This window comes from Onychostoma macrolepis, chromosome 25 (genome assembly GCF_012432095.1).
Source record: "Onychostoma macrolepis isolate SWU-2019 chromosome 25, ASM1243209v1, whole genome shotgun sequence".
In the NCBI taxonomy this organism is placed as follows: Eukaryota; Metazoa; Chordata; class Actinopteri; order Cypriniformes; family Cyprinidae; genus Onychostoma; species Onychostoma macrolepis.
Window position 1 is genome coordinate 5,963,850 of NC_081179.1, and position 25,462 is coordinate 5,989,311.

Genomic DNA, 25,462 nt, shown 5'->3' on the forward strand with positions numbered 1-25,462 from the left:
GGGAAGAACTTCAGGATCACTTCCTTTTAGTCCACTGTGGATCTTTTGGCTCAAGGTTTTATTATATGCAATTATTAAGGAGTATTTTATGCAACCAGTTATGATCAGTGTTGTCATTGTTAACTAAAACTATAACTTTTTATTATTATTATTATTATTAAAATAAAGCAGAAAACAATAAAATAAAATAAGAGATGAAAATACAAATTAGAAGATTGAAATCAAATGTTTAAAATACTAAAATCACAAAAAATTAAATAAAAAAAATTAAACAAAATAATCATAAAAATGCTCATAAAAATTACTAAAACTTAAAACTAAAATATAAACTGAAAAGTAAAAGCTAATTTAAATATTAATAAATATTATTATATAAATACCGTAATACTAAAATACACTTGTAATAAATACACATATCTATCTACAGTGGGTACGAAAGTATTTAGACCCCCTTACATTTTTCACTCTTTGTTATATTGCAGCCATTTGCTAAAATCATTTATTTAAGTTCATTTTTTTCCTCATTAATGTACACACAGCACCCCATATTGACAGAAAAACACAGAATTGTTGACATTTTTGCAGATTTATTAAAAAAGAAAAACTTAAATATCACATGGTCCTAAGTATTCAAACCCTTTGCTGTGACACTCATATATTTAACTCGGGTGCTGTCCATTTCTTCTGATCATCCTTGAGATGGTTCTACACCTTCATTTGAGTCCAGCTGTGTTTGATTATACTGATTGGACTTGATTAGGAAAGCCACACACCTGTCTATATAAGACCTTACAGCTCACAGTGCATGTCAGAGCAAATGAGAATCATGAGGTCAAAGGAACTGCCTGAAGAGCTCAGAGACAGAATTGTGGCAAGGCACAGATCTGGCCAAGGTTACAAAAAAATTTCTGCTGCACTTAAGGTTCCTAAGAGCACAGTGGCCTCCATAATCCTTAAATGGAAGACGCGTTTGGGACGACCAGAACCCTTCCTAGAGCTGGCCGTCCGGCCAAACTGAGCTATCGGGGGAGAAGAGCCTTGGTGAGAGAGGTAAAGAAGAACCCAAAGATCACTGTGGCTGAGCTCCAGAGATGCAGTCGGGAGATGGGAGAAAGTTGTAGAAAGTCAACCATCACTGCAGCCCTCCACCAGTCGGGGCTTTATGGCAGAGTGGCCCGACGGAAGCCTCTCCTCAGTGCAAGACACATGAAAGCCTGCATGGAGTTTAAGATGGTGAGAAATAAGATTCTCTGGTCTGATGAGACCAAGATAGAACTTTTTGGCCTTAATTCTAAGCGGTATGTGTGGAGAAAACCAGGCACTGCTCATCACCTGTCCAATACAGTCCCAACAGTGAAGCATGGTGGTGGCAGCATCATGCTGTGGGGGTGTTTTTCAGCTGCAGGGACAGGACGACTGGTTGCAATCGAGGGAAAGATGAATGCGGCCAAGTACAGGGATATCCTGGACGAAAACCTTCTCCAGAGTGCTCAGGACCTTCAGGGCCGAAGGTTTGCCTTCCAATAAGACAATGACCCTAAGCACACAGCTAAAATAACGAAGGAGTGGCTTCACAACAACTCCGTGACTGTTCTTGAATGGCCCAGCCAGAGCCCTGACTTAAACCCAATTGAGCATCTCTGGAGAGACCTAAAAATGGCTGTCCACCAACGTTTACCATCCAACCTGACAGAACTGGAGAGGATCTGCAAGGAGGAATGGCAGAGGATCCCCAAATCCAGGTGTGAAAAACTTGTTGCATCTTTCCCAAAAAGACTCATGGCTGTATTAGATCAAAAGGGTGCTTCTACTAAATACTGAGCAAAGGGTCTGAATACTTAGGACCATGTGATATTTCAGTTTTCTTTTTAATAAATCTGCAAAATGTCAACAATTCTGTGTTTTTCTGTCAATATGGGGTGCTGTGTGTACATTAATGAGGGAAAAAAACGAACTTAAATGATTTTAGCAAATGGCTGCAATATAACAAAGAGTGAAAAATTTAAGGGGGTCTGAATACTTTCCGTACCCACTGTATCTATCTACCCCCAACACAATAAAAGACTATTAAATTAGAAGACTAAAACTGAAATCAAATGTTTAAAATACTAAAATCACTAAGAATAAAATAAAAATTATAATTAAAAATAACATTAATGAAAAATGCACACACAAATGGCTAAAACTTCAACTAAAATTAATATATAAAAAAGTAAAACCTAATTTAAATATTAATAATATTACATAACACTAAAATAACACTGGTAATGATAAATACAAATATATAACTACAGTAGTCAACATTTGAAGTGGATCAAAAAAAGTTAATCAAAGTTGTCCTAAGACAAGAACACATTTTGGTTTTAGGACAACTTTGATGAAAGGTTTTGATCCACTTCAAATGTTGACTACAACTCACAGCACACACACACACACACACACACCAAAAGACTATTAAATCAAAATCTTGATATTTGTAATTAAATCTTTATTGTTTTTCTCAAAAGAAGTGTCCATAGTGAAAAAAATATCTGCCCCCATTTTTCTAATAAACAAACGTTTGATTATTATGGCACCTAATGGTGAAGTCAAACCTGTTAACATCTGTTCAAAGTGTCATTACAGCAGGGCCCAAAATATCATTTCTAAAGCAAACAACAAAATGTTATAAATGACGATGAATCTAACAGCCTTACAAACTCTGACAGCAGCAAAAATCTGTATAAAAACAAAAACAAAATCTGATGTAGAAAGTAACAATTTAATCATTATTAGTAGCGTAACAAAAGTTTATTAATTATTATAACATGCCAGAATAAAGTGGATAACACAAATATGGTTTGACACAAAATAATAACATGTTGGCATAAATGTCTACAAATGAAAACGTAAAGTAAATGAAGCGAAAAGGAATGGAATTCTGAACGACAAAAACCAACTTTAAGACTGAAGTGCTTTGGGCTTCCTGCTTGGCCAGCTGAAAGAGCTCTGATCTTGATTTAAAACGCATTAGGAGTGCATTTTTAAATGCTGAACATAGAAACATGATCCTAAATCTATGGAAGATTTAAAGTGATCCTTTGAGTAAAAACAATAAGCCTGCTGATCAGCTTCTAACAGCCTGATCAATGAGTGTAAGTGTTGACGTACACAGTTCCTTTAATTTCCGCCGGCCAGTTTACAACATCCAGCCAGTTTCAGTCATTTTATTTCAACAGTCCCTAATAACTGTATTACAACCTCTTTTACTTGAAAAATACAATGTCATCATGGAGTTTAAAAGTGTACATACCAATATACTGGACAAATAGGTCACTATTTCTCTTTGATAACCCTGTCTAATTAGTACAAACTTCTTGACTGGTCACAAAAAGTGGCCTGATGGGAAGTTTCTTACAGTGCGAGTATATGAACGAGCGGCGAGCGCCCTCTAGTGTAAACCACAGACATCACTGCTGACGAGTAACAAGGTTTGGTTGCATACAAACGAGGAAGACACCCAGTCACCACATGTGTTCACATCCCCCAAACAATAAAGATGCAAAGTAAGAAAATAAAGGTGAAGATTACACAGAAAATATACAGGTTACTAACTCAATCAGAGTAACGAGCGGCCGGATAGATGATTTCCCTTTGCAGCACGATTTCTCTTGGTTTATAGGCGAGAGGTAAAGAGTGTAGAAAGGCCTCGGTTATCGGTGAGTGTGTGTTTGCACGTGGACGCCACCTCACGCGATTGCTTTCGCCTCCGGCAAAAACGCCTCCCAGTATTTTATCAGCTAGAGGAGAGAGAGAGAGCAAAATATAAATCGTGTGCGTTTTAAACACAATTTTGGTAGATAAAATGTGACCCTGGACCACAAAACCAGCCTTATGTATTATACATCTGAAATGAATAAATAAGCTTTCCATTGATGTATGGTTTGTTAGGATCAGACAATATTTGGCCGAGATACAACTATTTGAGGGTGCAAAAAAAAATCGAAATATTGAGAAAATCGCCTTTAAAGTTGTCCAAATGAAGTTCTGATCAAAAATGAAGGTTTGATATATTTATGGTAAGAAATTTACAAAATATCTTCATGGAACATGATCTTTACTTAATATCCTAATGATTTTTGGCATAAAAGAAAAATGGATAATTTTGACCCATACAATGTATTTTTGGCTATTGCTACAAATATACCCCAGCGACTAAAGACTGGTTTTGTGGTCCAGGGTCACAAATGATTAAAAATGTTGTTTCTGTACCTGTTGTTGCGAGTTCAGCAGTGACTCCAGATATTTGATGATTTGTCTTTTAAAATCTCGAGCTTTTTCTTTCTGTTAGCAAAGAAATTAAAACGAATAGTTAGTCTTTTTGAAGAGAATATTGTTTTGAAGGAAAATTTAATTTGCTGAAAATGCATTCACCCTCAGGCCATCCAAAGATGTAGATGAGTTTGTTTCTTCATCAGATTTGGAGAAATTTAGCGTTACATCACTTGCTCAGCAGTGGATCCTCTGCAGTGAATGGGTGCCGTCAGAATGAGAGTCCAAACAGTTGATAAAAACAATAATCCACAAGTAAACAACACGACTCTAGTCCATCATTTAACATCTTGTAAAGCGAAAAACTGCATGTCTGTAAGAAACAAATCCATCAGCAAGACGTTTTCAACTTCAAACTGTTGCTTCTGGCTAAAATACTAGTCCATAATCCATAACACTTCCTCCAGTGAAAAAGTCAATCTCCTGTTGTCCTCTCACATCAAAATACACCAACATATTTGTTAAGAACTATTTTCTCTTTTAAATGGTGCTTGATCTGTGCATATTTCTCTCCTGATTCAGAAGAAACAAATTTTTCACTGGAGGAACCAATGTTATGGATAGAGGACTTTCTCAATTGATTGTTTCTTAAAAAAAAAAAAAAAAAAAAAAAATGCAGTTTTTCACTTCACAAGACATTAACTGATGGACTGGAGTGGTGTGGATTACTTGTGGATTATTGTGGTGTTTTTATCAGCTGTTTGGACTCTCATTCTGACGGCACCCATTCACTGCAGAGGATCCACTGCTGAGCAACTTATGTAATGCTACATTTCTCCAAATTTGTTCTGATGAAGAAACAAACTCATCTACATCTTGTATGGCCTGAGGGTGAGTAAATTGTCAGCAAATTTTCATTTTTGGGTGAACTATTCCTTTAATGCTGATATTTAAATCAATGTAGAAATCAGGTCTCACATCAAAGCGGATGACTTCTTTCCGTACGGTGGCTGAGATTCTCTCAAATTCTCTCTCGTACTGCGTGACTTTTGCTTCCCACTGGAGGACGAGAATAAGAGATGGCTCGTTATAAAGCGGAGTTGTTAAAGTTACAGATGTTATCGTTTATCTGTAGAACAGCAGTGAGTCTATAAAACCTCCACCAAACAAACAGTAGCGTATTTGCGCAGTTACCTCAGCGATCTCATCCTTGGCCTGCTGGAGTTTGTCAGGTTTGTTGGCCCAGAGGAGTTTGGCCTCAGACTCTCTCTTCTTCTGCAGCATGTTCTCTGCGTCCTGCCAGCGCTGCCAGGATTTCATTCTCTGATCAAAACAACCCTGACAAACACAATATTATTATTAATAGGATGTATTAAGGGTTGGAAGGTATGACTGAAATCTTATGGTGTTACAACAGGAACAAGATTAATAATTAGATACATACGGATTTATATGCTAAAAATGCTAAACGTCTTTAGGAAGCAAATAAATAATAATAATAATAAATATAATAATACTTCATTTTTTAATAATTTATAATCATATATTTTTTTTTTTTTTATTATTGTAGATATATTTCTCCAAGACTAAACATTTCGGCATCATGATACATGTTCAATTCAATTCAATATAATATTGCTTTATTGGCATGACTGTAAAAATACAATATTGCCAAAGCTTGAAATATGTGGAGAAATATAATAACAATGAAAAGATCAAAATAACAGAATAAAAATAAAATAATAATAAAAAAAAAAAATTGTTATATATATATATATATATATAACAATATAAACTTAAATAAACAGTATAACAAATAAGAACTTATGTGAACATTTTATACAACAGTGTTTAACGCATAAACACACAATGTTATGTATTTACATGTTTATATTATTAATTATTATTTTAAAATAAAATAAATAATAATAAATATGAACTGATTTATATTGCATTGCTAAAAATATTTTAATTTTTTTTTATAATTATCATCAACAACAACATATACACATATATATCTCTTTATTTATATATATATCTTTTTATTCCGTTTTTTTCCCGACATAAAAATAAAGGGGATTTAATATTGATAATAACATTGAAGACATTGTATGATTATTCCTTAAAGATAAGGTTTTAATAGTTTTAGTAGTAGTAGCCTATTACGCTCTGCCCAATGTCTTCAAGTAAAACCGAACTTTTATTTTGACGGGTTGCCGTGAATACCTTTACATTTCTGTGTATATGATATGAGGATAGTTTTTCTCAAATGAAACGCTCAAATGCTCATGAAGTGACTCTCAGAGCAGTTCTGGAGATGTTGTTCATGTATTTATGTCCTCATTTAGTGAGACGACAGGCGTTAATATCACCGTGGCGTCGCTTCTGTATGAGTAAACAAACCCGCGCGTCTGCGCCATACATTAACACAGAGACACGCAGAAGTCATATTTAAATAGACGTTTTGCGGCTTAATATTTACAAATAGGAGTGGGAGTGTGCTCACTTGTGTGTGCGCTTACGTTTGTGTGTGTGTGTGTGTGTGTGTGTGTGTGTGTGCGCGAACCAGGGCGGAACTCCGCTGTGCTCGCGATACAGAGAGCGCGACCATGTAACGTAGAGACAGAAATGACACGCCGTCGTGTAAATAAGATAAATAACATCAGGCTATTTAGTTTGTTTAATAAAAGAACAAGGTATACACCTGTTCTATAGGGAAGGTAACATTGAATGACTTCTTTTGTGGTCTGGCGCTATAGAGAAAATAAAATTAACTTGACCTTCAAGGGGGGCAGGGGTTGCCGTTGGGGGGGTGGGCCGCCCCCCTAAAATAATGGTAGGGGAAACACTGGTATGTATGTACAGTATGTATGTATACACACATTTTTGGACTCAGACAAACAACAATAACTATGCTCTGAAGCACTTTTCTTCTGTGTGTGTTTTGTGTTTTGTGTGTCTGTACCTTGACGGCTCCCAACAGCCGTATATAATCGGCCAGCAGCTCTGAGAAGGTGAAGAAGTCGTTGGAGGCCTGTTCCTGATGGAGCTGCTCGATTCGATCTTCCACCTCGGCCAGCTGAGACAGAGCTCGCGACAGAGCCGTGTTGTCCTCCGAGCTGCCCAACATCGCCACGCTCTTCGCAAACACAGCCGTGTTCCCAGACAACTCTGAAACACACATTACACCATCAAACCAGTAGTCGACTGACAATATCACATTTTCATCATCCAATCAATTTAGGGTGGACAAAATAAAGCCTTGTCCTACTTTTTAATCAATGAATATTGTTTCACTCAACATTACAGATGTCACATTACAGAAATAAAATGGGTTGCACTACATTTAAAAAAAAAAAAACATACATATATATATATATATATATATATATATATATCCACATTTAGATGAAAATTTCAGCTAATTTTCAAATCTGAAACTGATTGTTTGCACTTCTGACCTTTTCTGTGATTGACAAGCGATTCCACCATGATGTGAAGTTTCCGCATATGCTGTTCTTCATTTTCTACATCCTGGATTTTCTCGTCAAACCACTAAAACCAACACACACAGATTTGCATTCAGCATCCTTTTTAGGTGGAGTTTGGTTAGACCTTCATGTTCTTCCACTCACCACATCCTGTTCGTTCATCTTGATGGTCATCTTGCTCACAGCATCCGTGGCTTTGTTGAGCATTTTAAGAAAGCCAGCTCCACTCAGAGCTTGTGTGCCGACTGCTCTGGGTAACTAATACACACACACACCATTGAATTATCATTACAAACAGCAAAGCTGATGTTTCTGCATGTGAGGAATAGACAGATAAACATTTGCAAGGCACTTCTCTTAGGAAAGGTTTATGCTAATGTTGAATTTTGCAGCTGAATGTGCTGAATAATTAAAAACGTTCTTTTTAGGTCACTAAACAGAAGCTGTCTCACCTCCTCTTTCTCCAAAAACTCTCTCACATCAGGATCCTGCAGTAGAGACGGGTGATTCACAACCCTCTGAAGATATCTGCAACAACACAAACGAGCCTCACATTTTAAAATAGTGACATAAATACAATAATAATTACTACTATTAACATTTAGATTACTGTATAAATCTTTTTTTTTTTTCAGTTTAAAATTAAATCAATCAATTACTACAATTATTTTATTCAAAGTATTTTTTCTGTCTTTATTAAAAATAAAATATATATTAATTACTACTAACATAACATTATATTATCCAATTTAAATAATCAATAACATTAGATTAGATAACAAAATTATATTATAAAATAATCTAATATAATGTAAATTGCAATTCATATTTTATTGTATAAAGCACTATAAAAGGTGAATTGACTAAATATCGTTATATAATTTAATTTTAATGAGGACAGAAAAATGCATTCAATGTTTGTAGTTATTAATATCAAAATATAATACTTGGTTTACTTGGATAATATAATTTAAATATTTTATAATAATATAATGTTAGCAGTAATCAATATTAAATTATATTATCCAATCTAAATCATTTCTATCAACATTAAAATTTAAATATATTAAAATTAGTTAGCTCTAAAATTATATTATTGCATCTGTCCACATTAAAATTAAAATGTATATTAGTATTAATTATAACATTACATTATATGTAATTTTCGGTCCTAATTAAAATATATACAATGTTATTTACTACTATATTTACACTATATACAATTATTCAATTTACGTAATTTTTAAAATAATTTAAGTAATTATTTATTAATATTATTTACTATTAACATTATATTATATGACATTATATTATTCAATCTAAGTAATTTTTCTGTCCTCATTATTGTGAAAAACATGCAACGTTAGTAGTAATTAATGTTAATATTGTATTATCCAATCTACATGAATTAAAATATATACATTAATTTTAATTACTTCTACAACAGTAATTTTATATTATATTATATTATCCAGCAGCCTAAGTAATTTTTCAGTCTTCATTAAAATTAAAATCCTGTATGGCAGCAATTTGAGATTCTTGACCAATAAGATTTCATTGGAGGCAGGGCAACTTAGCGCAATGTAATGAATGTAATGAAAAGAGAAACCGAATGAGTGACAAAAAGTTCTGACATGCCACACTGTTGACAACTCTGGCTGGTCAAGACAAAAAGTCAGAGAAGAATTAGGATTCAGCAATTAACTTTAGAGCACCTAGATAAGAACCAATGTCATCTTGAGTGACGAACCTCTCTAGAGCAGCTCTCCTCCGCTCCACAAACTCTGCTGACGATGGGTCCTCCTTCCCAACTTTGACTTTCGTCATACCTGTCAAATCCACACACATTTATTCAGAAACAGCCACGTATTCACAATCAGATCAGATCTGATGCATTTGCAGAGCAAGTTCTTACCCAAAATGCTCTTCTCTGGTGGTGGAGGTATGATGTATCCGTTCTGTGAGTGTTTCTCCGAGAGCTTTTCATACAATCCCAGGAAATCACTGAAACGTCTGCGGACGGTAAACGTCTTGCTACGGAACATGGTTAACGATGTCTGGGAACCAATGAGAAAATGGTTAGATTTAGACTGTGTGCCATATTGTGTGTTAGTGTGAACAGGATGATTAAAGAGACTGAAAATCACCTGTGTTGAAACTTTGTAGGCCATATAAGCATTCATACCATCACCTGCGAAGAGAAGAAAGAAAATCAGCTCACATGAGCAAAACAAATCCAACGAACCAAAATAAAACCATATCATAAAACACATGTGCTGCTAATGTAAAGGTTTAAATATTAGGGCTGGTTATACAAAAGGCTGAGATGCTTTATGATCCTGCTCTTTTGGCTGAAAAAAAAAGTCTTAACTGGCCAAAGCCGGTCTCCAAGACTTCTCTGGTTCGCTAGTTTTAGAAGAGCTGTCAGCTTTTCAGACTAAACCAGCTAAACACCAGTTTCTCCAGGCCAGAAGACCAGGTTAAACTAGCAAACTAGTGTAAATAAGGCCCTATGATCTCAGCAAGACAGAAAATGCAGATGGAATCAACAAAAATGTATATAAACAACACATAAATATTCAAAATAAATCATTTGATAGAGCCCTATAAATGCAAAAAATTAATCAATTATTAAATTGTTAAAGTTTTATGAATTGATGATTTTGGTCATTAAAATTTAATCAAAACATTTAAATAAAAAAAGAAAACAGAATTTTGAAAAAAGTAAAAAGATTTCAAAAGGGCCCTAAATATGTCGTTTCTGTTAAACTGTCAATAAACTGTCACCAAACTGTGTAAGTTTCACGATTCCAATTAATTAGACATGCTTTCTGATTACCAAAATTAAATTTAACCATTAAAATAGAATCTAGAAAATTTTATAAATAAAACACGTTTCATAGGGCCCTTAATAAACCAACAAAATGAAAAATAAATAAATGAATAAAAAAGGATTTTACTACTGAACCACTCAAGATTGACATTTAAATGAACCATGTTACGGTTGGCTAATCTCTTTGCATTTTAGTTGGATTATAAATCTTTTTTTTTTTTCCTAAAGAACGAGAAAAATCCTGGTTTTATTACAGGATCTATGCTAAACAGACCCTTCAAAGCAAATGCATTTCTGCAATTGTAACTACATAATAATCAGTGTCTGCTGAATAACAACCAACCAAAACTCATCAAATCTTCTCTATAGCTGTCTATAATGCCACATATAACCGTCAGTAGGTGAGCAAACTGAAATACTACACATCTTCCTTTTAACATTTAGTGCTGATTTTAGACATTACAGTAACACCACGCCTTTAAAAAAAAGGAGAAGGGCAGGAAATGAAAAATAGCTGGCACAGGGCAAAAAGAGGAAGCTCCAGACAGCCGTATCAGTGACTTAGATCCTTAATTAGAACAATTTCACCTCATAGATAATCACAGTTTGTGGTTTTATGCAAATGCAGCCCACTAATGCAAACAAATGTTTTATGAGAACAGTATTAACCCTCAAAAGCCAAAAAAAGAGACATTAGAAAGTTAAACCCAGCTGTCACAGCAGAGGACGATCTTACCGACTTTCTCTGGATTCGTGACAGAAATGTTCAGATCAAACTTGTCCTCACTTTCCTCTTCCTCCAGCTTTATGTGAAAAAAGAGAAAGGAAGAGTGAAGCTGAGTGAGAACTACTTCTGAGGTGTGCATGAAGGTTTGATCTGATCTCTAGAGATGGGAATCGCAAAAAATTTAACAAATCTGGTTTTGATTCTGATTCCATTTGATTCTTTTAGTACATTTAAATAGATTTGGTATGCAAGTGAATTTTAGATCAAACAGAAATAAATAATGCATGAGTTTAAGAGTGATTCATGAGTCTTTTGGACTGATTCATTAAAAAGAATCAGCTCATGAGAGTCATTGCATGTGAACTCGCTCATTAAAGGAATCAAACATCATTCTGTTGTTCAGGGAGTGTTTTACCTCCTCCAGGGTTTTGGATGGAGCTTTGCTGGAGCTGCTGGCTACAGGGGCGGCAGGAGCCGATACTGACGGTTTCACAGCGTCTTTCTTCTTGCGGTCATTACGAGGACTGTCCAGAGACAACTCCACTGTAGCTTCTGAGAAAAACAGTGGGAGAAAGTGCATTTTATGTATTCAATAAAACTAAAAAGATAGTGAAAAGATAAGACGCAGCATAGAAAACACACACACACACAAAACACATTCCATCAACAACATAACGCAGGGTGAGAGGGTAAAGGTCACTGAGGAATTCCTTTTCCTCTTCCTGAGTCAACGCTGAGAAAGCGAATTCATCATCCATCGCTCAAAAGTGATGTGCATGCATTCCTGTTCATACAATATATGTGCCAGTAAAAAGAGTCAACAGCAGGAAAAGGTTTCGTTGTGGAAAAAACACTACAGCACTTCAATTCAGTGTTATTTTAGTTTTACTAATATACTACGATAGCATTTATTAATATTTTGAAGAGTTGAAGTTTTAGTAATTTTGTCATTTTCATTAGAAATATTATAAAAGTAGCTTTCATTTATTTTTATTTCAGTTTTAATTTTATTACATTTTATTATTCAACCTTTTTTTCAGCTTTATTTCAATCAATAAAAACTATTAGCTAAAGGCATAATTCACCCAAAAATGAAAATTCTGTCATTAATTACTCACCCTCATGTCGTTCCAAACCCGTAAGACCTTCGTTCATCTTCTGAACACAAATTAAGATATTTTTGATGAATTCCGAGAGCTTTCTGACCCTTCATAGACAGCAAGGGTCCTAACACGATCAAGGCTCAGAAACGTAGCAAGGAGATCGTTAAAATAATCCACGTGACATCAGTGGTTCAACTGTAACTTTACTAAACTACGCGAATACTTTTTGTGTGCAAAGAAAACTAAAATAACAACTTTATTCAACAATTCGTCTCCTCCGTGTCACCCTATAGCACAATTTTGGAGAGTATCACATACAAAAACAATACATGTACGCGGATATTTTGTTTTTGTTCAGATTAAAACTTAAACAAAATGTAATGTCTATGTGCTCCACACTGCGTTTGTGTAAAAATACCCATGTTTGCAACTTTATAGACCAAAATCGCTAACTTCCACTAGCAAACTAGCTATTCGTCTATTCGTTTGAAACAAGAAAGTCACATACACCTAGGATGGCTTGAGGGTGAGTAAATCATGGGGTAATTTTCATTTTTGGTGAAAATGGATGATGAAAAATGTTTGTTGATGAGCTTTTTTTCCCATGACTAAAACGAGACAAAGATCAATAAGGTCAATAAACGATAACTATGACTATATCAACATGCAATTTCATTGACGAAAAAAGACGAGACTAAAATATATATTTAAAAAAAACTCTATTTTCGTCAAAAAAAGGAGACAAAATGATTGCGGACTGCTCTACATGCCTCTACTATGCGAGCTATCACGAGTGCGGTTGCCAGATATCAAAAGTTCAAATCCCCGAATCAGAGCTTCGCTGTTACAAGGATACATTTTCCATCCAGTGTTTTGCTTATTTTATGCAAATAATAAAATCAGTTTAACCATTATACAGCATGACGAAAAGATTTAATTGACTAAAATCCTCATAGCCTACATTTCGTGGCTTAAACTTGACTAAACAAAAACAGGACAAGGTGGATAAAATTTGATAACTAAAATGTACATTTGAGTAAGACTAAACTAAAAATGGCTGCCAAAATGAATACTGCTGCACAGTTAATTAATAATAATTGTATTGCTAAAATGTTGAGACTTTTAGTTGACTAAAACTAAATAGGATAAGGTTGACTAAATATGATAAAACTAACAAGGACATTTAACGCAGGACTAAGACTAAGACTAAAATTGAAAATAGGCGACAAAATGAACACTAATTCGAACAGTCTCATACCAACGATGCCCAAAAACTGCTGACTATGTAGGCAGTTTATTAGGTTTCAGAAGTGCCACAGTTATGATCTGGTGTCACATGTGAAATGTGTCGTACCTGAGAAGAGATCCTGCTCCTCAGAGTGAACCCCGTTGGTCCTGGAGCTGCTGCTGGCGGAGGGTTTCGGGGCAGGTGCAGTCAAGGCTTCCTCTGCGAACAGATCCGTGGGGTCGTCTTTAACCTGTGGCTTGACCTTCACATCTGATTTCACCTCTGTGAAAACTTCGACAGGTGGTCCTGAAGGCTGAGGCTTCTTCGTCACAACTTTTGGTGGCTCATTAAACAGATCCTCCTCATCCTCATCCTCACCGAACAGCTCTGCGCTCGCTGCTTTCTTGACGGAAGAGCTTTTGCTGCTGCCCTTAGGAGGGTCTTCGAAAACATCCTGCTGTCGGGCTGCGTTTTTGTGCACAGGTGGTTCACCGAGGACATCAGACTTTGGCACTTCTACAGGCTCGTTTAAGAGATCTGGCATGGGATTTTGGACCTCAGGTGAACTAATTACTTCGCTATCATCGTCCAGCGGGTCGCTGAACAGGTCGATGGCCTCATCGCTACTAGGTGAAGGGATCTTGGTGTCTACTTTCTTCTGGGGTTCAGTGTTAATGTTGCTAAGAGGATCGCTGAAGATGTCTTCTGGTGGATCGTTGAAGATGTCTTTAGGAGGTCTGGTTGAGTCCGGTGACGGAGAATCCATCTCTGAGATTGACTAGGAACAGCACAGAAATGATTATAGAGCTAATGTTGTAAAATTACTAGAAATATATTAATTATGAGCTGAAACAAGATTAGATTGTGTTCAACAGCCTGTGCAATGCTGTTCCATCTGGCATGGAATTTAATTAAATACATGAAACATTTTTAGGCTGAATCTCACAAAATATGTCTGGTTAAAGTTCACCACTAAATAGATAATCTATTTTTATTTTTTATTATTTTAGTTTGCATTGAAAAGTAATCATATGTTCCACCCAAATTCTTATTATTGTAACAGTAATTATATGTTTATCAAGTTATTGACAGTATTTGTTATTTTATGTATTCGTGTCTCTACAATTGATTATTTAAAATAAACAAATAAACAATTTAATGTTTATTTTTAATGTTATTTAATGCTTTCACTATTGTGACAGTAATTACACATATTTTAAATGGTAAAATATTTATCAAGTTATTACAGGTATTTGTTATTTCATGTTGCTTCGCACTGAAAATTAGGCACATTTTCCCAAACAAATTCTCATTATTATAACAATAATTACATCGTATTCAATTTGTAAATATTTAGAATGTTAGTATTTGTTATTTTTATGCATTTGTACAATTGGTGGTTTAAAATAACTAAATAAAAAAAGATTTGCTCTTTTTTTGCATTGAAAATTAAGCACATATTACAACCAAATTCTCATTACTGTAACAGAATTACATATGATTTAAATTGTAAAATATTTATCATGTTAGTACTTGTTATGCATTTCTGAATTTGTACAACTGGCTGAATGAATGAATATATAAAGAAACCTATTTTAGCACTATGCTAGCATTAATCAAGAACATTTTCCACCCAAATTTTTATTACTGTAACAGTAAATATATACAGTTTAATTTGTAAAATATTTAGCATTTTAGTGTTTGTTATTTTATGCATTTGTACAATTGATGGTTTAAAATATATCAATAAAATTTATTTATGAAAATCATCCTTTCGGAAATCAATTATATTGATATATTTTAAACCACCAATGACATAAGTAGTCATTTTGCAGTCGCTTTCATCCAAAGCGTCTTCTAAAAATCCTTAAAGGGGCAATCTGCCTGGATTAAGACAGGGTTAAGCTCCTTGCTTAACGGTATAACGGTTGCAGCTCCACGCTGGGTTCAAACCTTCAACCTTCCAGTTACCAGCCCAGATCTTTAACCACCAATCCACCCTATCATGACTCACGTACAGCAACAGTAAATTCCTTCCCAAAATAAAAGCTTGCTAAGGGAAAAAAAAGGCATTGAGACGTTCACTCACATCTGAGACTCACATGATCACACCATCAGTACTTTGACCTGAAAAAACTGGAATTATTACACTAAGTAAATATTGACTGCTGGACACCAGCTCATTCATTACAGACAGAGCTGTCTTCCCAGTACTCATATTTGAGTTATTTTAGTTTTGCTCTGCATGCATGCACATATGCATATTTTACACGTATAAAAACATTTAACTACAGCCTGTTGGGTGGTTTTGCATAAACAAGTTCATGTACCGTCACACTTCCTTTATTAGACATAACATGTTGATTTTAGACACATACACACACTCTCTAACAGTGACTTCAGTCAGTTTGGAAAACTGGGTCACATTACTTCTGATATTATTTACTCAACAACAAGAGTCCTTCAAGAAGTTAAGTATGTCACATGCAGGCCTAAACTCAGATCTATTTAACCCTGCGGAAGGACCAAATCTGAGGAGATGGTGAAAAATGCGTCTTTATTAAATCATTACGCAAACATGATTACAGAAATCTCCGTATAAAGCAGCAGAGCTGAAGATCTACGGCTGAAGAAGAAGAACAGGCAGATCTGAGGGTGTCAGAGAAGTGAAAGTGATCGGTCTTCTTCTCGTTCTGTCTGTCTGTCTGCATGAAGTAAACAGCTTTAGCTTTATAAACGCGTTTAATTGCGTTACTCACCGTTCCTGTGAACGCATCCGCGCCCTCGTCGCTGTCCTCCAGCAGCTCGGGCTCGTCTAAGTCCGGGAAAGGCGGAGGACTGCGCTCCGAGCTGGCCGCCATCTTCAGCTCCACACACTCACACACGGAAAAACTTTATTTTACAAGCGGAGAGCGCGCGAGAGAAAAATGATAGAGCGACTTTGAACTGGAACGGAGGGAGAGAGAGAGAACGTGAGAAACAGCGACGCCTAGTGGTCGAGAGGCGGGGTTTGCTCTGTTACGTCACGCCACACAAGACCACGCCCAAAGTATTGCAAAATAATATTGTATTTATACACTGATAATTGTTTTTAATAAAACATGCTTGAGTTCAGTCATTATGGAGATCTATATTTTTACACGGAGAAAATATGTTAAAAAAAAAACTAACAAAAAAAACTATCATAACATTTCAGGAAGTGCGCGTGAGAGGGGCGGGCCCTAGTGTGACGTTGACACAAACCACGCCCATCGAAGCGTCTGTTTACAGAAGTACAGGAGTGAAATGAACCATCTGATCAGCGATTATGCAGTTTATACTCATAAATAGTTTCATTTGAAATATTATTATGCCTCGACGGACTCATGAAGACACAGAACCCCTGCTTTCGTCCACTTATATCGACGAAGAAGGTAAATGCTTGATATTCATCATGTAAAACGTGTTACTCGATCTCTGTCGGTTTTAAATGTTTTTAATATTTAAGTTGTTGATATTCTGATGGGAGTGTTGTAGATGAGTACAAGACATTTTTCACCAGATATATAGACTGTGAAATCTGATTTAATAGTCTATATATTTGGTGAAAAAGTGTCATTATTAATTGTATTCATCTACATTGTACTCGGAACATGTTATGCATGAAATTTGTACACAAAAAATACTGTAGTAATACCGTGGTACATGTGGTAATAACATGGTACGTTGCTATAGATCCAAAAATAACTAAAATGTATATATTTTTTCTCTTATTTATCTTTGACGTCTCTCTCTATCTCTCTCTCTCTCAGATTATTTTACATATAAACAATGTTTATAATCATTTTAATGATATATATATATATATATAATGTTACAATTAGATGTCCAGGCTTCCAGCAGAAAGAAACTTTCATATGAGGAGGCTGTTGAGAAAGCAGGTTAAATCATATTTATTTTACCTTTATGTATTTAATGTGCTAAATAATTTGTCCAGCGTTTAGTTTGATATGTGTGTCCAGATGCAATGGTCAGCAATCCTCATTTTTCTGTCTGTCTGCAGGGTTTGGGCTCTTCCATTGGCTGCTGTTGGTCGTCTGCGGGTGGGCAAACGCCAGCGATGCTGTGGAGATCCTGTGTGTGTCGTTCCTCCTGCCCACGGCACGCTGTGACCTCCACCTGACCTCGGCTGACATGGGGCTCCTCACCGCCAGCATATTCCTTGGTTATTATCTGTGCTGCTTTCTTTTTTATTTGATTTCCTAACCAAATATCTGATTGTGTTGCATTTTAAAAACAGAAAATTAGGCATTTGTGATTCATTCATGTTGAGAAAACAAACATTAATTTAAAATTTGTATCAAATAAATAGTTAAATCAGGTCAAAAATGCAGTTTGTTCCCTATTTGGTTGCCTTATCACGTGTCTGAAAACTGCAGAGTCATGCTTTTTACAAGAAATACATAACCGACTCAGTGATTAAAACTGCTGACATAACCATGTGATTTGACTCTCATGCTGCTCAGTAAGATATGCCGTGTTTTCTTCGACAGGGATGATGGTGGGCGGTTATGTTTGGGGCTATCTGGCTGATCGCAGAGGAAGGCGGAGCGTTCTGGTCATCTCTCTGGCAGTGAATGGCACATTTGGGGCGGTGGCCAGTTTGGCCCCAAGTTTCTGGCTCTTTTTGCTCCTGCGGTTCTTCAGTGGAGTCGGGTAACGACATGCCAAAAGAGTTTTTACATACACAGAGACATTCTGAAGGTTTAGACAGAAATTATACAGACAGAATCCTGACTCGTTTTACTAGAATCACATGAATGCATCTGTGTCTCACTCTCAGGGTCGGCGGCTCCATTCCAGTCATCTTCTCTTATTTTTCCGAGTTTCAGCCGCGTTTGAGGAGGGGGGCTATGATCAGCGCTCTAGCCGCCTTCTGGATGGCTGGAAATATTTTAGCAGCAGGTAAAACCATCATCATCTGAGCTGAGAGATGAGTGTCTCTAAAATACCGTCTAGAAGGTTGTACTAATCATTTTTTCCCGTTTTTTGTTTTGTTTTGTTTTAATATTGAAACATGAGCAGTAAATAACACAATCAAAACATCTAAGGCTTTACTCATATAAATAATAATTAAATAAAAAAATGCTTAAAGACAATAATGTATATACAGTATGAATGAAAAATATAAAATATATATATATATATATAAATAAAAAGTGCATAAGACAAAAGTAAATAACCAAATATGCGTACATTAATAAATAGAAATAAAAAGATGTATAAATAAACATAAAATAAAAATGTTTAAAGACAAGAATAATGTATGTATGAATAAAAATATAAAAGATATATAAACATAAAATAAAAATGCATAATACAAAATAATAACCATAAATGTACAATTGATAAAAAATATAAAATAACCATGAAATAAAATATGTAAGCGCTTAAGCAAAATTTTTATTAATACATTAAGAGAATTAATACATTAAAAACAAAAAAGATATATAAAAATGTATAAATTCTATGCCACTATTTAGAAAAAAGGCTCTAAATAATAAGCTAATAAGTAGGCTGTACTCATTCATTGTCATCTGCACTAAACATTCACACATAAATATTGATTTTAATACATATTTTGTGTTTTGTCCAGGTGTGGCGTGGTTGGTGATTCCCAGAACATATTTGAGTGCTCATTGGGGTTGGTTGGATTTTCAGAGTTGGCGTCTTTTCGTGGTCCTCTGCTCCGTCCCCAGTCTGTCATCAGCACTTATTTTCAGACTGTTCATGCCAGAGAGCCCCAAGTTCCTCATGGAGGTGCGTACCGACTGATACTTTACTTTTCACTTTAGATTGATATAAAAGTTCAGTGAATAGGTTGTGAATTCATATGAATCTGAACAAGTTACAGTTCTAGAATTTAGTAGAATTGAGTTGTGTTACAGGCCGCATGTTTGTTAGGGATGTATTTCTCTTCCACAGGCGGGACGTGAGACAGAGGCTTTGTCTGTGTTCCAGAAGATGTTCAAACTGAACAACAGATGCGCCAAAAAACCATTTCCTGTATGTACCGCCTCATTGATGTTTGCATTCAATTCTAATCCAACCTTTCCACTTATTCATAAGTTGATAAAACAGAGTTTCTCTCAACAGGCAGCAGGTCTTATGATAAGATCCAAAGATGATGAAGTAAAAAACAGACCCACTAGCGGCTCAAGATGCCAGCGGCTCAGCCACCAACTCAAACAGGTTCACAGCTCTTGACACATTATTGAGATTTTGATATCTGCTTTCTATTAATGCTAACATGAAGCGTTACTGAGCTCTTCATGGCTTTGCTGGTTCTTCTACAGGCTCTGGACCCCATAAAACAGCTGTTTGCTGGACCGCTGGCTTCCAGAAGTGTCGTTCTGCTGGTTATATTTTTCTGCATTTCATTTGGGTACTTAGAATATTTTGCCTTTATCATTTGTATAATTTGTCAATTTAAGGTGTATTATTTTCTCTAAAGTCCACTAATAATGTTAGTCAAGGTTTTTACACCCAAGTCAATTTTACACTCCATTTTCCACATTTTTTGCTACACTTTAATATGTAAATGAGCTCTGTTCTGATTGGCTAAACACCACTCAAGCTGTTTTTGCTACTGTTCCTTTAAGATTTTAATCTGTTATAGCTAGTTAACTTCATTTGAAATGCTGCAGATTATGAGTAAGTGTGATTCATTGTTGTAATCGTCTCTGTGCAGGTATTATGGGTTATGGATGTGGTTTCCGGAGCTTTTTAAGAGAGCTGAGGATGGAGGGTCTCCATGTGCCAACATGTCTCGAGTCCAAAGCTCAGAAAATCAAAGCTGCTATCCAGTCCAAACTGCAGGTTAATGTTACAAAACCAGACCAAATGAGACTAACCATTATTATTCTCATCACCAAAAGCACAAAAAAGATGAGATATGTTAGTTATACCATCAGGAAGTGTATTTTAGTTTGTTGTCATGATATTTAAGCAGTATTTATAATGGCTTTGTGTCGTTTGCATGTGTTCATGTGTGTTTTCTAGTGTACATGGAGGGTTTTGTAACAGCGGCTTCAAACTTACCAGGAAACATCTTCACGATCCTTCTCATGGACAGAATTGGCGGGAAAATCCTGCTTTGTTAGTAGTTTCCAATGTTTGAATGGCAGCTCAAAATACTTTATTACTACATTAAAATATTAAAGGGGTAGTTCAACCAAAAATGAAAATTCTGTCATTAATTACTCACCCTCATGTCGTTCCAAACTTGTAAGACCTCTGTTCATCTTCAGAACACAAATTAATATTTTTGATGCATTCTAAGAGCTTTCTGACCCTCCCATAGACAGCAAGTATCCTAACACGATCAAGGCTCAGAAACGTAGCAAGGACATCGTTAAAATAATCCATGTGACATCATACATCCATGTTTACATATGTGATACTCTCCAAAATGGTGCTATAGGGTGAAGCGGAGGAGACAAATTGTTGAATAAAGTCGTTATTTTTGTTTTCTTTGCACACAAAATGTATTCTCGTAGCTTCGTAAAGCTCTCCTTGCTACGTTTCTGAGCCTTGATCGTGTTAGGACCCTTGCTGTCTATGAAGGGTCAGAAAGCTCTCGGAATTCATCAAAAATATCTTAATTTGTGTTCAGAAGATGAACGAAGGTCTTATGGGTTTGAAACGACATGAGGGTGAGTAATTAATGACAGAATTTTCATTTTTGGGTGAACTACTCCTTTAAAAGCAACATATTAAAGAACTAATAATAAAGCGCTGTAATGATGCACTATTATAATAATGCGGATGTTTTTTCTCTGTCCGGTAGCCGTCAGTTTGCTGTTGTCCAGCCTGAGTGTGTTTGTCATCTACGTGGTGAAGACTAAAACTCAGAGTCTGATCGTGTCCTGCGTGTTCAGCGGTGTTTCTGTCATCTCCTGGAATGCTCTGGACGTGGTGGGAACTGAACTTTATCCCACACAACTACGGTAAACCCTTACATTCATTAGTAATGTAATATTGCTACTGATTTGACATGTAAAGAGGTCAGCCAGTCATAACAGAGTGGTTTAGAATATTTAAGATTTTTAATGTTTCACAAAGAAGTCTCTTCTGCTCACCAAAGCTGCATTTATTTGATTAAAAAAAATACAGTAAAAACAGTAGTATTGTTAAATATTATTACAATTTAAAATAACCATTTTCTATGTGAATATATTTTAAAATGTAATTTATTCCTGTCATGCAGAGCAAAATTTTCAGCATCATTACTGCAGTCTTCAGTGTCACATGATCCTTCAGAAAGCATTCTAGTATTCTGATTTGCTGCTCAATTATTATCACTTATTATAAGTATGCAATTATTAATAATGGTGTTGAAATCAGTTTTTGCCGCTTAATATTTTTGGAAGTTATGATACATTTTTTGTCAGGATTCTTTGATGAATAGAATGATTTCTGAAGGATCATGTGACACTGAAGACTGGAGTAATGATGCTGAAAATTCAGCTTCGGATCACAGGAATAAATTACATTTTAAAATATATTCACATAGAAAACAGTTTTTTTCCGTTGTAATAATTGTTCACAATTGTACAGTATTTTTGGTCAGATAAATGCAGCTTTGGTGAGCAGAGGAATTCTGAGGATTTAAAGAATGAATGTATTAATTGCAGTTGCTCTTCTGTAGCTCGTCAGCTCTGGGGGTTTTCACTGGAGTGGGTCGTGTGGCGGCCATCATGGGAAATGTAGTGTTTGGGCAGCTGGTGGACTCTAACTGTGCCGTACCTCTGCTGATGGTGTCTGCGCTCCTGCTGGCAGGAGGACTGGCGGCTCTACGACTGCCTCAAACTAAACAGACTGAACTCACGTGATACAAACACACACTCAATTGACATCATCTGTCAATCCTGTGATTCTGGGACCAAACACTAAACCAAAGAGCTTTGACACTTTGCAATTTTGCCTTAATGTTGCACAAGTTCACTTTGAGAATTCGGCCCACAGAGTCTGTACACTTTTTTGACATGTTTTCTGTTCTGATTGTGGGAGAATAATTCTTAATGGTAGCCTAAAATTAAATTTAGTTGTGTTACATTTTGCATTAGTTAATTTTATAATATCAAAAATAAATAAATATGTATTCTATGAATATATATTATACATAAAATAAATTACACTGTTATTGTTTATACCAATGTTGGGTGGTATATGATTTCTGGTTTTATTTTGCTGATATTGAAGAATTGTAATAGTTTATAAATGAAATCAGAGGATATTCAGTTAACTTTATGTTTGTATTTTTGAGAGATGTTTTTTTTTTCTAACCACTTTCATTATTGAGCCTGGAAATAAACAGAACATCCAATGTTTCAGTGCTTCAACAACTTTATTTTGTCCAATCGGAACATTTGTAAATAACCATGGCAATACTTGCAGAGCAATGAGGTAGAGACTTTGAAATTCTAAAAAGCGGCTGCAAAAGGCAACGAGGAAGAGATTATACTCTTTGGCACAGCTTCAGCGAGAAACCAGAGCGGCTAACTAAGGTTAGGAGGGTTGAACACAAAACACCAAACTCAATGCGAGGATTCCACCTCTTATCTGCTCAAACAAACGATTTTAAAACCACTGGCAAACGTAGTGCTAATTTAATTAAAAAAAGTGCTACGATTTGATAAAAACTATATACAGCACAGAGGTCAGAGAACCATCCAGAGTTACTAATGTGTGTCCGATCTGATGGATGATTGACGGCGGGGTGGTTGCTAAGCTTGTCACTTCCTGGAGCATTTCACAAGCCAAGATGCTCATCAACCATGTAATAGAGTGTTAAAAAGGTCAAATAAAAAGGCCGGACTGGCAAAGACGCTCGAGGCAGGCAAACTTAAAAATCAGGTTCATATGCTATGACCTAAACCAGCAGTAGAAAAGCAGGTAAAACCACCTTAAAAATTAATAAAATGAATCAAAATAATGGTCTTAAAACACTGGTAACAAAAGAGAAGCCGAAGGCACCGACTGGCATTTGCCTGCATCAGAGGGTCAAACCTGCGAGATAAACTAATAATCTGTGCATGCGAAATCTAAAATACAACTCTTAAAATCAGATCTCCATGGCGATGGCTGTCTGGTTAACTGTGCAAACGGGTCACCATCAACGAACCCTTTAGTGTGCATAGAGCCTTAATGAACAAGAACGAGAGCAGTGCAATACAACGCAGTGACTTCCTTCCTCAAAACAGTGAACTCAGTCCGGACTCTTCCCCAAGCCGGCCGGGGGGGGTTTGGGGTTATTTGTGGTTCAGGCTCTTCTGGTTGCGCATGAGAGGCTGATGGCTGCTCAACACGTCCAGAGAGTGCCGCCAATGCCAGCATGACCGACAGTAGTATTTAAAACAGGCCTGAAGGGTTGAAAAAACACACGTCAGCGCAACACAACAAGAGTTCGGTGTACTGTATGGAACCGATTTATTTGTTTATTAAGTTTTTAGCAATAAATTGCTATGAATCACATATAGTTGGTGTATAATTTGTATGAATAATCTACACAGTAATCACTTTCAACAGTACTGGAAAAGGCTATTTTGACACATGATAATTAAAACATAACTTTAAATCAATTTAAATTTGTGTTGATAAAAAATCTCTCTCTCTCTCTCTCTCTCTATATATATATATATATAGAATCAAATGAATCAAGACTTTGTATTGAATTGAAATCAAAACTAGTTAATTCATAATAAAATAATTATAAATGCATATATATATAAATTGTATTATTGTGTACTGAACTGAATTGTTTAGAAATTGCAAAGCTTGCTTTTGAATTGAATCAAAACCCAGTGAATCGATAATCAAATCAATTCGCAGTCAACCCAAAGATTCACAGCCCTACATGTTAGAAATATTTCCCACAATAAATAAAAGATTGAACATGAACAATGCTTAAAATTATTGTTCACCACCACATTAATGATGCAAATGAAGCCACATTACACCATGTGAAGAGACATGAGAATCAAACTGAACGCTTGATAAGAGGCTGTGCAGTGTGTGATTCCTACCTGAGCCCTGCAGAAGAACGGCCCTGGCTGACTGTTACATATTTGGCACATGGAGTCATCCAGATACGGGTCAATCTGGACCTACAGGGGGAACAGAAAGAGAGTGAGGGAGATACACAGGGCTGATCCCACAGCATATGACATATTTGAGTTCTGCTTTTCTGTACCTTCTTGGTAAACTTGCAGGTTTTTATCTGCACAAACGCTGCAGTCACGGCTTTCAAGTAGCTCCTCTGACTTCTGAACGTCACTCTGCCAGAGCCTAGATGAACAAACACAATACATTCACTCTATGGCTACAAAATAGTAAGACTATATATATATATATATATATATATATATATATATATATATATATACATATATATATACACACACACTGTAAAAATTGTTTTTTTAAAGTTGTAAATTAAGATTTTAAAATGGTTTTGAATGTTTCTTCTGCATTTACCAATGGCATGGACCATGTACCTGCATTTACTTAATCAAAAACACAGTAAAAACAATAACAAAAAAATATGTGACATATTATTATACAATTAAAACAACTGGTTTATATTTTAATATATTTTAAAATGTAATTTTTTCCTGTGATGCAAAGCTGAATTTTCAGCATCATTACTCCAGTCTTCAGTGTCACATGATCCTTCAGAAATCATTCTAATATGCTGATTTGCTCATTTATTATTGGTGCTCAATTATTAATAATGGTTATTACAGGGCTCTAGACTCATTCTTCCCACTGGTCGCTCTTTTGTGACTG

At 35.6% G+C, this 25,462-nt stretch overlaps 3 protein-coding genes across 5 annotated transcripts in view; 1 reads left to right on the forward strand and 2 right to left on the reverse strand.

The window, feature by feature from the left end:
- Window positions 1-2,467: 2,467 nt before the first annotated feature.
- snx1a (sorting nexin 1a) lies at window positions 2,468-16,584 on the reverse strand. Its single transcript, XM_058767304.1, has 15 exons — window positions 16,393-16,584; window positions 13,760-14,411; window positions 11,718-11,854; window positions 11,312-11,378; window positions 9,890-9,933; window positions 9,658-9,799; window positions 9,493-9,571; window positions 8,195-8,270; window positions 7,887-8,000; window positions 7,713-7,806; window positions 7,217-7,422; window positions 5,446-5,589; window positions 5,230-5,310; window positions 4,252-4,323; window positions 2,468-3,779 (listed from the first exon to the last, which is right to left on the reverse strand). The coding sequence occupies exons 1-15, from the start codon at window positions 16,492-16,494 to the stop codon at window positions 3,729-3,731; spliced, it is 2,061 nt and encodes a 686-aa protein (XP_058623287.1). The 5' UTR covers window positions 16,495-16,584; the 3' UTR covers window positions 2,468-3,728.
- On the forward strand, window positions 16,543-23,004 carry sv2 (synaptic vesicle glycoprotein 2). Of its 2 annotated transcripts, XM_058767307.1 has the most exons (14): window positions 16,543-16,682; window positions 16,830-17,046; window positions 17,497-17,553; window positions 17,676-17,837; window positions 18,166-18,328; window positions 18,456-18,577; window positions 19,269-19,432; window positions 19,598-19,678; window positions 19,769-19,864; window positions 19,969-20,057; window positions 20,364-20,491; window positions 20,675-20,770; window positions 21,462-21,621; window positions 22,323-23,004. In XM_058767307.1, exons 2-14 carry the CDS (start codon window positions 16,983-16,985, stop codon window positions 22,504-22,506), a joined length of 1,566 nt encoding a protein of 521 aa, XP_058623290.1. In that variant the 5' UTR covers window positions 16,543-16,682; window positions 16,830-16,982; the 3' UTR covers window positions 22,507-23,004. The 2 variants fall into 2 exon arrangements, with proteins under 2 accessions (XP_058623290.1, XP_058623291.1); XM_058767308.1 differs by lacking the exon at window positions 17,497-17,553.
- Window positions 23,005-23,087: 83 nt separating this feature from the next.
- The window catches only part of cpeb1a (cytoplasmic polyadenylation element binding protein 1a), a 15,140-nt gene continuing 12,765 nt past the window's right edge, over window positions 23,088-25,462 (reverse strand). For both annotated transcript variants that reach the window (XM_058767305.1, XM_058767306.1), the window contains 3 exons: window positions 24,867-24,961; window positions 24,700-24,780; window positions 23,088-24,036 (listed from right to left, as the gene is read on the reverse strand). In XM_058767305.1, coding sequence (XP_058623288.1) covers window positions 23,926-24,036; window positions 24,700-24,780; window positions 24,867-24,961 — 287 coding nt within the window. In that variant the 3' untranslated portion in view covers window positions 23,088-23,925. The remainder of the gene's footprint in view (window positions 24,037-24,699; window positions 24,781-24,866; window positions 24,962-25,462) is intronic.

Coding starts and splice junctions, on each gene's coding strand:
- snx1a (XM_058767304.1), bottom strand. CDS start 16,494: ATGGCGGCCAGCTCGGAGCGCAGTCCTCCGCCTTTCCCGGACTTAGAC. Junction 8,001..8,194: donor AGTTTTTGGAGAAAGAGGAG/GTGAGACAGCTT, acceptor TGTGTGTATTAG/TTACCCAGAGCAGTCGGCAC. Junction 7,423..7,712: donor GCTTGTCAATCACAGAAAAG/GTCAGAAGTGCA, acceptor TGTGTGTTTCAG/AGTTGTCTGGGAACACGGCT.
- sv2 (XM_058767307.1), top strand. CDS start 16,983: ATGCCTCGACGGACTCATGAAGACACAGAACCCCTGCTTTCGTCCACT. Junction 19,433..19,597: donor GCCCCAAGTTCCTCATGGAG/GTGCGTACCGAC, acceptor TCTCTTCCACAG/GCGGGACGTGAGACAGAGGC. Junction 21,622..22,322: donor CTTTATCCCACACAACTACG/GTAAACCCTTAC, acceptor GCTCTTCTGTAG/CTCGTCAGCTCTGGGGGTTT.